The following is a 16,036-nucleotide window of genomic DNA, read 5'->3' on the forward strand; positions in this document are numbered from 1 at the left end:
CCAAATGTTGACCCGACGTCATGAATTTGCAGACGTACAAATGAGGATTGGAAAACAAAACGTATTTAGTTGACAGTTGCTGTGTATTAATGTTCCGCACACATTCAGTTACACATCGTAACTTACTCATTCAGTGTCTTATGATCACACATATGATTAGATAGATTAATACCCATGAGCAGATACATGTTTTCCAGCTGACAGACAGTTGAAACCAGGCTCTAACATACTGTAAGTGTTAGTTGGAATGCCATGTTAAGGTCCAACCTTTTTGTAAAGGCCTCAGGTTTATTTCATGACATTCACCTGTTCAACCTAATCCAGAAATCTACCCAGGTATGTGTACAATGTGAACACAGTGAGTGTAGGCCTCTTAACAATGAGAGATCAATCACATCATAACACACAGACACACCCATTTGTCTCATGATTGTATTTTCAGCTAAATCTGACTTCTATCAATAGTCAAGAGTGTTACATAGAAAATACAGCCATTTTGAGAAACTTAGAAAATTAGAATACTACTTAATTATGTTCCTGTTTTTACCATTGAAAATGTGTATATGGATAAACTAAATGAACCCTGTCATTTGTGACATGAAATGCTTGATGTTAGAAGCAGAGTGGTTGGTCAAACCACTACCAAACCAACTGTGTGCTTAAACCCCCTTCTCCTCCAGGGTGTATGGAGAGGGAGAGAGAGAGAGAGAAAGAGAGAGAGGGAGAGGGAGAGGGAGGGAGGAGTGAAACATGCCAGGGGAAGGAAGAGTGAGTAGAGCTACAACACACTGACACACCCAGTCCAACAAACTGTGAGACACATGCAGGGAGTAATGAGTCTGTGTGGAGCAATAAGAGGGTGTGGCCTTTTCACACAGGGAGAACAGATAAACTGAGTTTGCCTTGTAGAAAGGGGCAGGAGTCACAGTCCTGAACAGACAGCCACTTACTTTCACTCAGCTGGGCTCACAAGCAATCCAGCTGCACATATCCACTCACTCTCTCCCTCACTTTGTGCACTCTTCCAGCAGTTTGAGGCAAGACACTGAGGGGGGAGCAACTTCCAGAACACAGAAGTGAAAACACAAGAGGAACGCTCAAGAAAAAAACTTCGACAGTCAGCCATGAGGGACAAAGTGAGGAGAGGAGGAAGAAACCAGGCCAAAACTGGTGAGAAATCCCTGCGATGTGTTTTCCTCCTCTGCTCCTCTCTCTCTGTCTCGCTTTTTGCTCTTTCCTCTTCCTTCTTTTTTCGTCTGGTGCCTCCCTCGCTGCAGAATGTGAGGAGGGTGGGAGATTTAGCACTGCACTGCTGCTCTGAACTTGCTACTTGCCTGTGCTATTCGCTGTTCTCACCAACTTTTTAACCACTTGGAGAATGTGCTTTTAACTTTTATTGTGAATTTATTCGCACAGACAGAGTTAGTATCAAATCTGAAAAAGCTCTAGAAAAACTGTTAATACTCAGTTACACTCCTTTAAGAAGGACAAAGAGTAGATTTTGTTTAAATCCCTGCGTACCTTTTCCTGCTCGTCATCCAAATTAAAAAATCTTACACATATAAGTTCCCACTACCTTTGCTTGCATTGTAATTGATTCACCTTTTGCCAAACTCTCAAGTGGGCCTCTCAACCTTTTTTAACCTTTGCCACTCCCCTTTAACAAGACAGAATGATTGAATCAAGGTAAGGCGTTTACCACCCCCCTGTATATTATATATTTATATATGCACATCATTGTCATTTTGAGGAACTCATTATCAGGGCTGAAATGAATGCTGTTCCCAGTTGTAGTAAGGCAGTAGCTCCAATAGAAAAGGGGCTGATGGCTCTAAGCTCGAAGCGAGGAGGGGCCTTCCTCCAGCCAATCACAAACAGAGAAACTATTTTTTGGGTGCTTTCCAGTGGTAAAGTGGTCCCAGACTGACAGCAAGAACTGGGGATTTACTGTGGAATGAACTACAGTCTTCAGAGATGAGTGCCAAGTGAAATTTTCTGCTTTGCTATGTATATGTCAAAGGTGTCATATATACATTATGTGCATGCATCCATGCAAGGTAGCACGCTCTACTGCGAAGTTGTAGGTTTGTTAGTTTATGTGCTGTAACATTCTGCTGTCTAAACATGCCAGCGCCGGGTGTGGTTGACCTTTTTACTCTGAGATGACATGAGGGCCAGTAGGCAAATTCAACAGGTTTAGTCACACTGCAGGTTGAGGAACACGCTGGGTCCTGCTCTACCTCTGGTTCTGCCAGTATGTGTGTAAAAAAGGCGGACACACCCCACTTTCCCTTTCTTTGACATGTTTTTTTGCATAAATTCACTCTCACCCTCAGGCACTCTCACACACAGACTCCTCAGTCCAGCGCGTCATCATGTTAGATGACTCTGCCACAAGAACAGAACTGAACATAATAAGCAATGATTATAATTCATTCATTCATTCATTCAGTTATTCATCCATCTTTCTATAACAACTTCAGTCCCTTTCAGAGTGAGCTGGAAACTATCCCGGCATATAATGAGTGGAAGGCAGGAAAGCAACCCATATTATTTGCTTGTCCTTTGGAGGGCTCTGTGATTATCCTCAGTTTGTTTTGTTTTTCTTACTTCCCCTTCAAACAGATGTAATCAGCGTGACTGGTGGAAAGAATGCTGTTGGTATTAAGCAAGAAGAGGACACATCATTCCCTGTGAAGATCCAGGGAGCTGGAGTAGAGCCGTTTGAGCTGCAGGTATAAAACTGGACTGATATTTCCTCTTAGATGTTGTTCCCTATCTTTTTTAAGTGTAAGAAGATTTCATAAATAATTTGATAAAAATGAAATCCAACAGGCATAGCTGAGCATACATATTTATAACAATTCCATTCTTTATCTTGTGTTGTATCTTTAATTTTTGATAGTGCAGAACCCTTACAGTGCTCAGTTGACACATATATTTTACTCATATGTTCTTCCACTACAGGATCTATTTTTCTTATATAGTATATATATATATACAGTATATATCGTATATGTAGAATACTGTAGCTCCTGTCAGTGTGAATGTTTAATGTAATGCCTGAAATACTCTGTGTTGTTTTATCCATATCTTTCTGTGTATCACAGGGACTGTCCCCATACAGTAGATACCTGAATTTTCACCCAATTGGCAGGTTTATATGTGGATATTACTTAGTGTGTTACACCATGTATCTCTGTAGGTCCATGGATTTTGGCTCGTCCAGGACGCAGTAATGACCCTGCTTTCAAGGGATGAGGTGTGTCCTCGCTCCAACTTGTCACTGGCACTAGCTGGAATGACTCTGGATCCCCTGGCAGAATTACAAAGTCTCAAGGGCCTTAAACCAGGAGCCATTGTTCGCCTTGTGGAAGGTAGCAACCTTTTTTCTGTTTTTTTTTCTGGTGTACTTTTTTTTTTTTTATAGCCAATTAAGTGAAATCAAGACAAATGTAATTTGTCCCAAGAATTCTTTTTTTAATTTAATCATTTTTCCAGTCGCTTGAACCCACTTTCTTCTGATTTGTAATTAATGACTGATTTATTATGGGTAGCAAATCTTATTTGCACTGTAGCACAATTAGACTTGAAGGATTAGGATTTCTGTAAGAATAATCCTATCCATATTTTCATCACACTCTATCCTTTTCACACACACTTCAGTCTCTCTCAAGTCAATGTAAACAGCTGACTCACCTTTTTTGAGACACCATAACAAGGTTTATGGCTGCAGAGATTTATAGCTGCAGAGATTACAACTGTGTGCCAACCAATTAGTCTGTCTCTCACCTTCTGGCTATTGAAATACTGAAACAAACTCTCATGTAGCTCATTTGTTCGTACCTACAGTATGCACTCTGATAGATTTGTGTCTAAGAAATATGCATCATTGATTAATAAAAACTTGATGTTATCAGACCTTTGCCAAATTGCTATCAATTTCATAAAGTCTGAATTTTGTGTTAACCAGTATATATTTCTTTCCAGAGCCCTACACTGCCAGCTCAGCCAGGCTCCATCTGGCTCGTGTCCTGGAGCTGCTGAGAGCGTCTGGACCTCAGGATGCATTGAGAGAAGGACGCTCACCAAGCCTACTGGAGACACTCACACATACACAAACACCAGGTACACAGACACACACACACACACACACACTCACACACACACACACACACACATACACACACCAACACACTGTGCACTTAAACAAGAGGGAAACACAAAGCCACAAAGTAGCATGTAAATTATAGTGAAATCTTTCTTTTTTGTCACTGGTGCAGACTCCAGCTTACCGAACGGAAAGAACCTGAAACGCTCTTTAAGCAACACGAAAACAGAATCAACCAACCAGGATGGAGCTCCACCTGAGTACCTCCTCCCTGGTTCCTCAGACAGACCACTTATGGCTCTCCTACCACATAGCTCCCAGCCAGAGGTACGTACTGTAAATACCTGGAATCTGTTTGAACACTCTGCTTGTTCACCCAAACAAACACACAGACACACTGACTCTCTGTCACTTTATATTTGTGTCGTCAGGCCCCCAGTTACCTGAGGGACCTGTCTCTCAGCTGCTGGAACCCACCTCCAGGACACAGGAAGCTGCAGGGAGACTTCCTGTACATCTCTGTGGTGACAATGGAGGGACGACGATTTGACATCACATCTTGTCCAAAAGGTTTCTTCCTCAACAGGTAAAGAACATCGTGATATTTAATCAAACTCTCTGCAGTATATTACTTGACTCCCTTGTCAAAGTAACATGCTTCGGCACTCCTGTATACATAGACGATATAAATAACTAAACTTACCCTGATCTATGTTTTAGTTTAATTAAGAATTCTTTTCTCTTTCCCTTTCTTCATCTCAGGTCTACAGAAGATGTTTTTGATCCTCGTCCTGCACAGTCTTCTCCAGTTTGTCACTGTTTCACTGACCTGCTCTGCCACATCAGCCCTGCCTTCAAACAAACGTTTACTACACTCAAAACCAGGTAACGCTGTTACCTGTGCATAAAGGAAGCACAAATACTACAGTGTCTTGCCAGAATCCCAACAGTGGGTTTTGTATATTCCAAAATTCCAATAATTAAAATGATTTAAAGTCATAGACCAAAACAATGTTGTTGAATTAAAATTACTGTAAGTGAAGGAGATCGTGGATAATGCATCTTGCTGTCTTTCCTCCTTTAGGCCTCAGTTACCACCAGTAGAGGTGATGCCCACTCCTTACCACACGCTGAGCTGGCTCGGTCCTATCTGTGCCTCTCGCACTCACAAAAACACCTTCAGCAGACTGGGAATGGATGAACAGGCAGCAAGACAGGTTATTTACAACAGAGGACAAGTGTTAGCTGGTATTCACTGCAGTTTGCTGCTGGAAGTGGTATTGAGTGTAACTATGTGCATGATTATGTGTGTGTGCGTGTGTGTGTGTGTGTGTGTGGTTAATGTGTAGGCTCCAGACTGGAACGAGGAGTTGCAAGCAGCCAGAGATCTCCCACAGGGCAGTCTGGAGGAGAGGCTGCAGAGAGACAGAGCTCTGATCCAGGTAACCATTAAAAGCTGTAATGTAGCTCAAAACAGCAGCAGGACAGTTCAGGAATACATTATCACCAGCTTTCTTTCGTTTGTTCACCCATTTTCTCCTCTTCTCACCTTCTTTCATACCTGTTTTCTCTCAGGTGAACAGTGCATTTGTGAGGGCTGTCATGCAGGGGGCAGAGACTGTTGTAGATGGCTTTGTGGAGCCAGTAAATGGAAACCCAGAGGACCCAGCTTTCCTGTGGGGGGGCCTCTTCATGAGCCAGGGGGCAGCGAGTGCAGTGTTTGGTGGGGAAAGAGGTCGCAGGTAAGAGCGAACCACAAAAGAAAAGACAAGATATTATAGAAGTAAAGTCATTTGCTCTCAATTATATGTGAGGGTTTAATAAAGTACACTTTGTCCCCATGCTGTGTCCAATAAAAGGATTATAAAAAGAGTGGTGCAGACTATTTAAATGTTTCCTCATCTTCTTCTTGCAGGGCAGCTCAGAGGCTGGAGCTTAAAGGAGTACAAGCCTACAGTGACCTAGAGGGGCTGGAGGGGCTGCACACACTACCTACAGCCGTTGTAGACTACAGAGGTGTACGTCTATCTGCGCAGGGTTTGGCCCCCGGCTTGGAAGGCTCAGAACAGGACCAGGGAACTGCTCCTGCCTCAAGGTACACCCACAGAGGACCTGACAACAAACTGTGTTTGACATTCTTGTGCTTTTCTGCTAACATCTTTCTCCTTCTTGTCTTCAGAGGCTTGCTGTACGGGATAAATGCAGGACCCCAAGAGTCTCCTGATCGCAGACGGCTACTAGCGCTCCTGGCTAGTGCTGCCAAATCTCTTTCTCTCCAGAGACATGTAGTTGTTGTGCAGGACAGTCACAAGGTCCCACTGTTCACTTCAGTGGATGCTCAGGGACTGTTGGGAGCTGATGGGAGGTTCTACATACTGGATGTGTTCAGGAGCTTCCCAGCTGATGCCAACTTCTGCCCAGAGGCAGAGACAGAAAGTCAGACAATCACTGGAGAAGAGGAGAGGAAAGAAAGCTGTGAAGAGGATGAGGAGAAGAAGGGTTGTGTAAAAGAAGGTTGGCCAGAGAATTATCACACAGACTCTGGGCTTCCAAAGAGCTTTCCTCACGGCCTCTGTAGACTGAGGCCAGAGCTGGTGCAGGCTTTCATCCAGCACAAGTGAGTTCTACATGAAACAAAACACTTTTAATCTCCACCTTTTTTGAGTTTTTTTTCACAAAATTGAAGTTTTGTTTTTTGCTTGTTTTAGACACTGTCAGTTCACTCAGCGTGTCAGGGAGACACTGGATGAGAATGGAGGCTTTGAAGAATGTGCAACAGCTTGTAAGAAGTGCTTTGATAGATCTAATGGAACAGCAAACTTATAGTTACTACCTACAGTACTTTTATTTTATATTTTATTCTTGACAAATGTTTTTATTCTTGCAGGCGACTCTCGAGCCACCAATGCAGTGCGAGCTGCTTGTAAAGACGTGGGCTCAGTTAGTGACATCATCTTTGAGATGCGCTTTAACCCAAACATCTTTTCCCCAGGTATTCAGAGAAACTACACACTCACACACATGCACAGTCACATCATTTGCTAGAAAACAATATCACATGCTTCCTGTGCCCTGCCTTTAGGAGTATCCTTCCCTCCTGGTGAAAGTGCGTCGACAAACCTGCAGGAGAGGTTACTGAGGGAAGCTGCAGCTTTCATCACCACGCACCAGATACCAGCCTTTGTAAGTGGATCCATGGTTAACATGCTTTAATAGACACATGTTGTGAAAAAATGAAAATGAAAGAAGTTCATCACATGTGTGTACGTTTGTACATGTTTGCAGGTGGAGTATTGCCTACAAAGCTATGAGGCACCAATGGATGGAGCTTCTCTAAAGCAGGCACTACACCAGCGAGGCATCAACCTCCGGTATCTGGGCCATGTGATCAAGGCCATCAGCCAGTCAGAGCACAAGGAACGCCTGAGACATATAATGGTGTGTTTTATTTACAAAATAGCCAATCTTAAACTCGTCTTAATGATCTAACCACTCTCTTAACTGTGCTTCCTTTTTTCCCTCTTTCTGTGTTCAACAGAGATCGGTCATAGGTGACATTTTTATCCGCTCAACAAGAAGAGTGTTCAACAGTTTCCTCCAGGTACTTTACAGTATTCTGTTAAGAGCATTCCTTTGTTTGCACACCTCAAAGCTGGGGGGGGGAAGAGCAGCAGGTTTGAGTCTACACACTCCAGAAAGAATGAACTGTAGCCTCTGGTCATATCTTTGCAGGGTGTGGATGTGCCTAGTCTCTCCGCAGCTGTCAGTCACTTCCTCTGCTGCCTATTGGTTCCCCACTTCACGCCCACTCCTGTCGGGGAGGAGACTAAAAAGAAGTCAAGGCGGCGTGGCCGAGGGGCTGGGGCCTCTGAAAGCACGCCGTGGAGCACGCTCACTGGGGCTGAGCTGTGGAACCTGGTTTGCCAGGATGCTGCTGAGACATACGACATCACTGACAGCCTCGGGTGAGGACCCAGCCATTGTTTGTTCTCACTTCGTGTTTGTTAGTACAAAGGCTTAGTGTCAATTTAACAATAACTGTCATTTTTCTCCGTGGTAGCTCTGGACCAAACCACCTGGCAGAGCACTATGGCCTTCAGAAGCTCTCTCTGCTCAGACAGTTCTGTTTAAAGACCGGAGTACAGGTAACAGACATCTGAAATATGATTCAGTATGTTAGCAACCTCTTAAATTAACCACTTTATCAATTGAAACACATACGTATTAGTAATGTTTTAATATACGCTGAGTTGTAATTGCAAAATTAGCTGCCAGATAAAATTATGAGAAGATATACTGTATAATAAAAGGAGAAAAATATCTTTATCAATAAATTGTTTGTTAATTCTGCGTCTACACCAGTTGAGACTGAGGGACTACTTCCTCGACAACCAAAGTAAAGCTCCCATTGGTCCAGACGACATCCTCAACATCCTCCCTGTTGTCAAGCACATTCAAATGCCAACTGCGGATGCTTCAAAAGCATACGGTGCTGCACAGAACTCCATTCAAAAAGGTGGGTCAATAAAACTGGACAATAATCTTTATGATCAATATATGTTTTTTAACTGAATCTAAATGAAAAGTCAATTCTGTGCAAACCTGTTGTGTGTTTCCCAACTGCAGGTCTGCTGGATCAGGCCCATGAGCAGCTCAAAGAAGCAGCCTACTTGTTTGGTAGGGTGTGTGATGACCTGCACCCCGAGGCCTGTTATTGCCACAGCCTGCTGGCCAGGGTGGCTTTCCTGCAGGGAAAGACAGCAGAGGTAGGCTTATTGCTCCATATTTCCTCAAAGCTATTCTATTGGCAAAAACCATCGTTACTTTTCAGTGGTGGAAAGTAACTAAGTGCATTTATTCCATTACCCCTCAGTTATTGTTTAAGGTACCTTACTTGAGCATTCCCATTTCCTGCTACTTTGCAGATTCAGATTTTTCATACAAAACAAATGATCAGTATGTAAAATATGAGTGATTACTCTCACCAGTACATTATGTATACACATATACACATAAATTAGTTACAATCAGCTATACCTCAGTCAATCAAAATGCTACGTATGTGTCAATGCATCAACAATCAGTGAATCAATTGAACAAAATAATAGATTATATTAAAACACTATAAAAGAGGCCATTCTTCATCATGATCAGAGCCTCTCTTCTGATTGGCTGACTGTTTTCTGAGTGATCCAATAAAAATATAGCAGATTTCAGCTAAACACTCAGAGAAACCAAATCCTGCAATGTTGGACGGTGAGTCCAGGGGGGCCAGGTTTGGGGCATAGCTGAGGGCAGTGACTGTAGAGTTGTGACATCACACAGTTACACAAAGTCCTGACAGCTTGTTTTAAGACACAATTACTGAATATGGGCCTTTCTCTGTGAACTCAGCGCTTTAATATTTTGACAGAATTAATATAGCACCTAGACCTGCTTTTTCATAAATAAAAAGACATGGAAATCTCACATTGTACAACATGGGGCCTATAAGTCTTCCACCTCTGCTATTATGTATGTCAGTGTGCTCTAACTCTCTGGAAATGGTTGATGTGTATGCATTTCCCAATGTATTAACTGGATTCTAATTTTAATGTATGTGTAGCTGGTTATTACTCTCTTCTCATCACTGTGACTTCCTCTGTTCTCCAGGCTCGCAGTATCCAGCTGAAAGCAGTGGTCATCAGTGAGAGGGTGCTGGGCTTTGACCATCCAAACACTATCCAGCAATATGTGAGTATAGCTGCACATTTATATCATACATTATGTACTTCATCACGTGGTTGAATTGCAATTATCATCATATCATTATGTTTTATTTTTAGACCCTCTTGGGTCTGTATGTGTTCGCTGGAGGAGAGACCGCCCTGGCTCAGAAGTGTCTCCTCAGAGCTCGTCTACTGACGCTGACAGTCCACGGAGAAGACCATCCCTACATCGCAACACTGGATGTAGGTTGCAACACCTTAATGATAATCACTTCAACCTCTACTGCCATCCCAAGCTCAAAACAAAAGTGTTTCACTATGTAATACAACAAGAAACAAGTGGACAACATCCACTTTTAAAAAAAAATGACAGCCCTCTCACCGTTTCCCCATAGAGCTGTCTTGGGTTGGTGCTGACAGGGGAGCAGACAGGGCAGTACCTAAAGAATGCCCTAAGACTTAACACTTCCTTCTTCGGCCCCATAGACTTGCATACAGCTCTCAAGTAAGTTATCATTTATCACTTGCACTGATATTTTGTAGAGAAGATCTGCAAAGTTTTGTCTCATTTTTCCAACATCATCTCCGTTTCTCTCCCTGGTTTCTTGTCTGTGCAGTCAGCACCTGTTGGCCCAGTGGCTGTGCAGTAAGGGGGACTACAGAAGTGCTATGACTCATGAGAAAGAGGCCCTCACTGCATTTACCTCCTTGGTCAGTATATCTTTGTTTGAGACGGAGCAAGAAAAGTGGAATGGTTGTGCGTGTGTGTGCGTGTGTGTGTGTGTCTGTTATCTTATGGCTATTTTCTTTCAGTTTGGAGAGGATCACCCACAGACACGCTCCAGCAAAGAGTTTCTGTGCACCATTACCAAGCAAGCGGTGCAGGTGGAACGCTCTCTCAGACAGGCAGGAGCTGACTGCACGGAGCAAACAGTGGAGGTAAGCCCAGGAGCTCAGGTTGTCTGAGACCTCTGAAACCTCACTGAATATTAAGAAGAAGAAATTGGGAAATGTGTTTGTTAAGCTCACTGTCCTCCATGTCTTTAGTGTCTGACTCCCACAACTGATACCATTTTGGAGCAGATGGTTCTGGTGACAGGAATCAGGAAGATCACACGAAGGTAAATCTCACTGATATATATGATGTAAAATGTCTAAAACTTGCTGAATGTGTTGATGCTAAAATGTAGGTCGATCCATATTGGATTTTTGAAGCTGATACTGATGGCAAAATCTTTAAAAATCCAATATTGACAAACTGGTCAATTAAAACACATTATATAAACAAATATTCATTAAGGGTCCCTTAAATTAGTTTTTAAAGAATTGTGACCGATATATGTTCTGATTTGAACATAAATCAGAACTCTCTGGTGAAGTAATAGTGATACTGTTTCAAGCTTACTTTGGCAGTTCTTTATTGTAACGTCTTGTTACTTATCAGCCAACAAATACACAATAACTGCTATATTTGGGATGAGCTCTAAAAGTATCCCATTTTCTTTGGTTCTAGTGTATGTCTTCTTTCTATTCCTCTCCATGCTGAAAATGAACAAAAAAAGTAAATAGTGAATAGGAATCTGATTTGATGCAGAATCTGCAGGATACCACTCATGAATTTATTGTGTTTTCATAGCGACAGGCTCCAGGAGTATAAGCAGAAACACCTGGAACGAAAGCTAGCAGCGGCAAAAGAACTGGGAATCAAACTACCTAATGAGCTCTTCGCCTCAGAGACTGTGAACGTTGAAGAGAAAGGCTCAGGTCAAGAAACAGGATGCGGGAAGGAAGCTCAGGATGGAGGAAGCCCAGCAGTGGAGAACAGCAGCGAGAGCCAACAGGAGCAGCCGGTGGAAAGGGTGTCAGTGGAGAGTGCTGCTGTAGTTTCAGCTAACGGTCATTTGTTGGAGCCAGCTGAACAAAACCAGCATGAGGGGCAAATAGATGTAGATGGAAGAGATAGGGAGGACAGCGACAGAGCAGCTGAGGTCAAGATAGTGAATGGGGAGTCAGAGGTCAGGGGTGCAGGAGACAAAACTGAGACCAGTGCACAAAATGGAGTAAAGAGCAGCACAGCCAACGGGGAGATGAAATCTGACGCAACATGTGAGGAGATGAAGTCAGATGAGAAAGATGGTGAAATAAATGGAGCAGGGGACATCACTGCGAGCCCACCAGTCCTTAAGAGTAAGGGGACATGGGCAGATGTTGTCATTTCAAAGGCAATTAATGGAGTAAATGGAGTAGCAGGTGATGTCACAGCCAATGGAATAGCTGAAGAGTGAACACACACACATATATATATACGTATATATAAGAAAAACAGTGTTGTAGTCAAGTTTTTCCAAAGTCACTGCTGCAAAATGAAACTCTCCCAGGTTCGTAGATGTAATTTGAACCAATGAACATGAAGCACAGAATAAAATAACAGAGAGTGAGACGAGTATTACTTTGTGGTGGCGAGGTTATTACTGATGTAGGGAGAGGGCTGTACTGCTGAGTGTTATTTTTTTTCAACAATAAACTTTTTACTCTGGTGTATTACACATTTGCCTTCTCCTCTTTAACATCAATCTTGTGACAATACACACACATGTAAGATACAAATCTATTAATAATCTATGAATCGCCAAATCCTGCCTCAGATGTAAACAAACAGCCAATCTTACCAAATTAAAGCAAAACATGAAGACATTTTTCTGTCAAGGAAAAAAACAGAAGGTAGAAGAGGATACAATAAAAAAGAAATCCTTTTTTGTGTAAAGTTGTACTGTTTGTAAGAAGTTCATAAAGTTGAATGTAAAAGATGCAAACACAAAAAAACACCAGTAATACTTAACAATCTATGTGCCCAGAAAACAGTCTGTTGAAATATAAAATTAATGTAAAGGACTATACCAGTGTTTTTATCATTTACTGGCACTACACATTTTGGGTGAATTACCATCAGTCACTTTAGAAAAAAAATACCATAATGTTTTTCTTTGTTCCAGCCTTGCATAGATTTCCATTCATATAAATAAGATCTGCACATCCCAGAATCTGCCAGAAATATTAAAACATAAACAATATGTTTAGTTAGATTGTTGTTGCATGGTAACCAGTCTTCCTTGTGTCACTGTGTTCCAGCAGGATCCAACAATGAAAAAAAGAGTCTTCACCTGAACAACATTGACGAGTAGATCAGAAAAGTAGAATGTAACTCTGGTAGCTTCCTGCATTTAAAAAGTTGTTTTTCTGCTGCTGACTCTTAAATCTTGGATTTTGGAACTTTGCACATAAATATGCATTACAAGACAAACAAAAAAACTGCAGAGTAAATGTTTTCAGTGATCTGTTACTTATGCTGTATCATCTAACTGACACTATTTTCAAACTTCTGCAAGCTGATTTTCATCTAGTAACTGAAAAAAAAATGTATTAAATATGGCCGTCTGTAATGGATAAATATAGTAAATGATGAAATGAAACACAAGTATGACTGTTTAAGCACCACACACATAAATACTTAACAAGTCCTCCTAATTCTATGAAAGTAATTATTTAGTGCTGCCTGAAAGCCAGCTTGAATTAAATAATCCAAGATGGTTGTCATTATCTTTTCCTCTCTCATGAAGTAGGATAGTGGCTCCGTTGTGCAAGAGTCAACCCACAATTTGGAGCATGGTTCATTTATTTAAAAACTGGTTACATCAATAGCAACAATAAAAAAGAATGTCCAGTATTTTCCATCTCATGATTTCCAGTCTCAGCTCTGTGTTTTTCTCTGTATAATCTCTAAATCAGGGCAGTGCTGGTACTGTGGTTCAGGTGGCTCTGCCCAGGTGGATTGTGGGAGTCTGTTAAGGTTGCTAGTAGGAAAGGTGATGACTGCTGTGTCACTGAAGACGTCAATCACACGGGATGGACAAGGCAGTTGTCTCTCCGCACACACATCCACAGCCTGACTAATGTAGCTGTAGTCTCGCTTGAACTCTCTCTCGATCGTCCTGTTGGTGCAACAGATAACAAACATCACCTCATCTCTCCTTCAGCTTCAGCTCCGTCATCTCCCTCATTCATGTCTTGTACGAACCTGTCCCTCATGCCATTGAAGCTGTTTCCAACGATTATCATCAGTGGAAGACACCGTGTGCTCCAGTTCTTCCACAGGAGGTTGTTGTATAGGGCTTTCCCACAATGCATCATGTAAAAGAGTGTGGGCTTAGTTGCCAAACGCTTCCCTTCCTGCACAATACAGAACAGTAAGTGAGCTTTGAAAATCAACTGGGAGAGACCTGAAACTGGGTTGAAATAAGTCATCTTAGGTTTTGTCAATGTTCTATAATTATTTATTGTTAATAACAAAAATGCTTAAGAATACTTTGTCTTTGGTAACTGGCTCTAAAATCTTGGTTGCCCTTAAGCTCTTGAACCCACCGCAGTGGAATACTTTACAAATAAGTCCATACTTTCAGCTTCGAAACCCAAAAAAAACAACACAAAATTAAAAAAAAAAGACATTGGGTTCGCTACTTTCTAGTCCCTGTAGTTAACTGTCATAAAGATCTGAAAATAATGGAAACTAGTGGCTGAGTTGAGAGTAGAAAGAATGAATTTAAAAAGCTAAAAAATTGGATGTAAATGCCCTTGATCTTCTCTGACCACCCATTAAGTTTTGGTCAATTACCTTGAGGATCTGGTGCTTACTGACAGCTGATGTTCAGCTGGTGTTGTCTGTCACCAGCGTTCATTAAAACCATTTGTTACCATGTGACCAAATTCCATACTTGGGTCAGGTGATGATATTGAAGTTGTCTCCAAGACAACAGACAACAGCAAAGACCAGAAATTCTGTTCAACATTCAACATTCAACAACACTGGATCAGTCTACTGGTTCACTACAATGTACATTTCCAAACACAGATGATCAACTGACCTCATTTTCTGTGAGTACAGTCAGACCCAGCTCTCTCAAAGCATCCCTCTCTCCAGTGGAGAATGCAGGGTCATAAACAGAGCAGTCCTTCAGTGGAATCTAAAGGGAGAGGAGCAGTGAATGACAGTTAAGGATGAACAGTGCCTCATGTGAGTATTTTTTCTCACTGATGAAACCCATCTCTGACCTGTCCTGCATCAAGCACCAGCAGCAACATGGCAAGCTGGTAGCGAGCCGAGGCGCAGGAGGAAAAGGAGCCGAGGCCATAACACACACACTCCAGATGTGGACACAGTCGGCCTTCTCTGCCCTTCTCCAGCTGGTCAGCGGGGTCCTCATTCTCTGGATGTTTCGATAGGGATGCTGGTCCTGCCACCAGCAGCTGCTCTGCAGAATAATCTTGAAATGTTCATCAAGCTGCAAGCTACATCCTTCCTGAGCTAAAACAAACTGTTTGATGATAATCCCACTAGTCCAGTATACGCACCTTTCCACTCTTGCCAAAAGTCCTCACATCTCAGCTCAGACCTACAGAGGGAGCGGATAGGCAGAATTAATGGACTGTCTAGGGTTTGTGCACAAGCACCTGTGTTCACCTGAATTATATTTCAGGAAATATGAATTATATGGAAATATGAATTATATTTCAGGAGCCACTGCTGGACATGAATTAGATTTCTTACACTGTGTCCCTGATCCGTTTAACAGTTTTACCGATATCCAGCTGCTCCTGGCAGCATGTTGAAGCTACAGACACCTGAAGTAAATTTGATTTCCGCGCTGCGCCTTTTCGTCGCCGGGCCACCTGCCACTCCTCTCCGGTGTCCGACATCTGTGCTAATTCACCTTATCCTCGTGTACTTAGACATCTGATAAAAAAAACATTTGTTTTGTTGACTAAGTTATCGTTTAGGCGCTGATTTGGGTTGACGAGCTTGCAACATATGGGGCTATTTTGAGTGTGAAACACGCATTTCCTGTTCCGGGATCATGCAAATTTTTTGTAATCCATGAAATTATTTACATTCTTTGTTTTCGCTCTAATTAATGCGTAATCAATAAAGTGATTTTTACAGCAATTTATAGCTCGATCATCTTTTAGAATCCGTGGACATTTGTGGTTTAATAACAAGCCGACAAACACCGTATTTGGGGTCTTTTCCAGCCATTTTTGAAAACCAGACGTCAAATAAAATGCTTTTAAAATATTGTTTTTTTTCTGAACTGCCATGAATGATAAAAACCACACAAAGTTAATTGTTTTATAAGTTTATAATTTTGTTTACGGGTACATTTCC

The 16,036-nt window shown here is 42.0% G+C and overlaps 2 protein-coding genes across 2 annotated transcripts; one reads left to right on the plus strand and one right to left on the minus strand.

Annotated features, from left to right (window-relative positions):
* The first annotated feature begins 861 nt into the window (after positions 1–861).
* LOC111229940 (clustered mitochondria protein homolog) lies at positions 862–12,363 on the plus strand. Its single transcript, XM_022756468.1, has 28 exons — positions 862–1,170; positions 2,626–2,735; positions 3,206–3,377; positions 3,991–4,128; positions 4,284–4,438; positions 4,543–4,697; positions 4,874–4,996; positions 5,196–5,328; positions 5,461–5,553; positions 5,687–5,853; positions 6,027–6,206; positions 6,291–6,728; positions 6,820–6,893; positions 6,999–7,103; positions 7,194–7,294; positions 7,397–7,549; positions 7,650–7,712; positions 7,844–8,076; positions 8,172–8,256; positions 8,474–8,627; positions 8,738–8,877; positions 9,764–9,844; positions 9,937–10,062; positions 10,215–10,324; positions 10,437–10,530; positions 10,633–10,758; positions 10,867–10,940; positions 11,456–12,363. Exons 1-28 carry the CDS (start codon positions 1,125–1,127, stop codon positions 12,102–12,104), a joined length of 4,278 nt encoding a protein of 1,425 aa, XP_022612189.1. The 5' UTR covers positions 862–1,124; the 3' UTR covers positions 12,105–12,363.
* Positions 12,364–12,463: 100 nt separating this feature from the next.
* Positions 12,464–15,681, minus strand: srrd (SRR1 domain containing). Its single transcript, XM_022756470.1, has 6 exons — positions 15,422–15,681; positions 15,226–15,266; positions 14,926–15,125; positions 14,739–14,837; positions 13,895–14,046; positions 12,464–13,808 (listed from the first exon to the last, which is right to left on the minus strand). The coding sequence occupies exons 1-6, from the start codon at positions 15,568–15,570 to the stop codon at positions 13,568–13,570; spliced, it is 882 nt and encodes a 293-aa protein (XP_022612191.1). The 5' UTR covers positions 15,571–15,681; the 3' UTR covers positions 12,464–13,567.
* Positions 15,682–16,036: the final 355 nt, after the last annotated feature.

Source organism: Seriola dumerili, unplaced genomic scaffold, assembly GCF_002260705.1.
Source record: "Seriola dumerili isolate Sdu_G_001 unplaced genomic scaffold, Sdu_1.0 BDQW01000017.1, whole genome shotgun sequence".
NCBI lineage: Eukaryota > Metazoa > Chordata > Actinopteri > Carangiformes > Carangidae > Seriola > Seriola dumerili.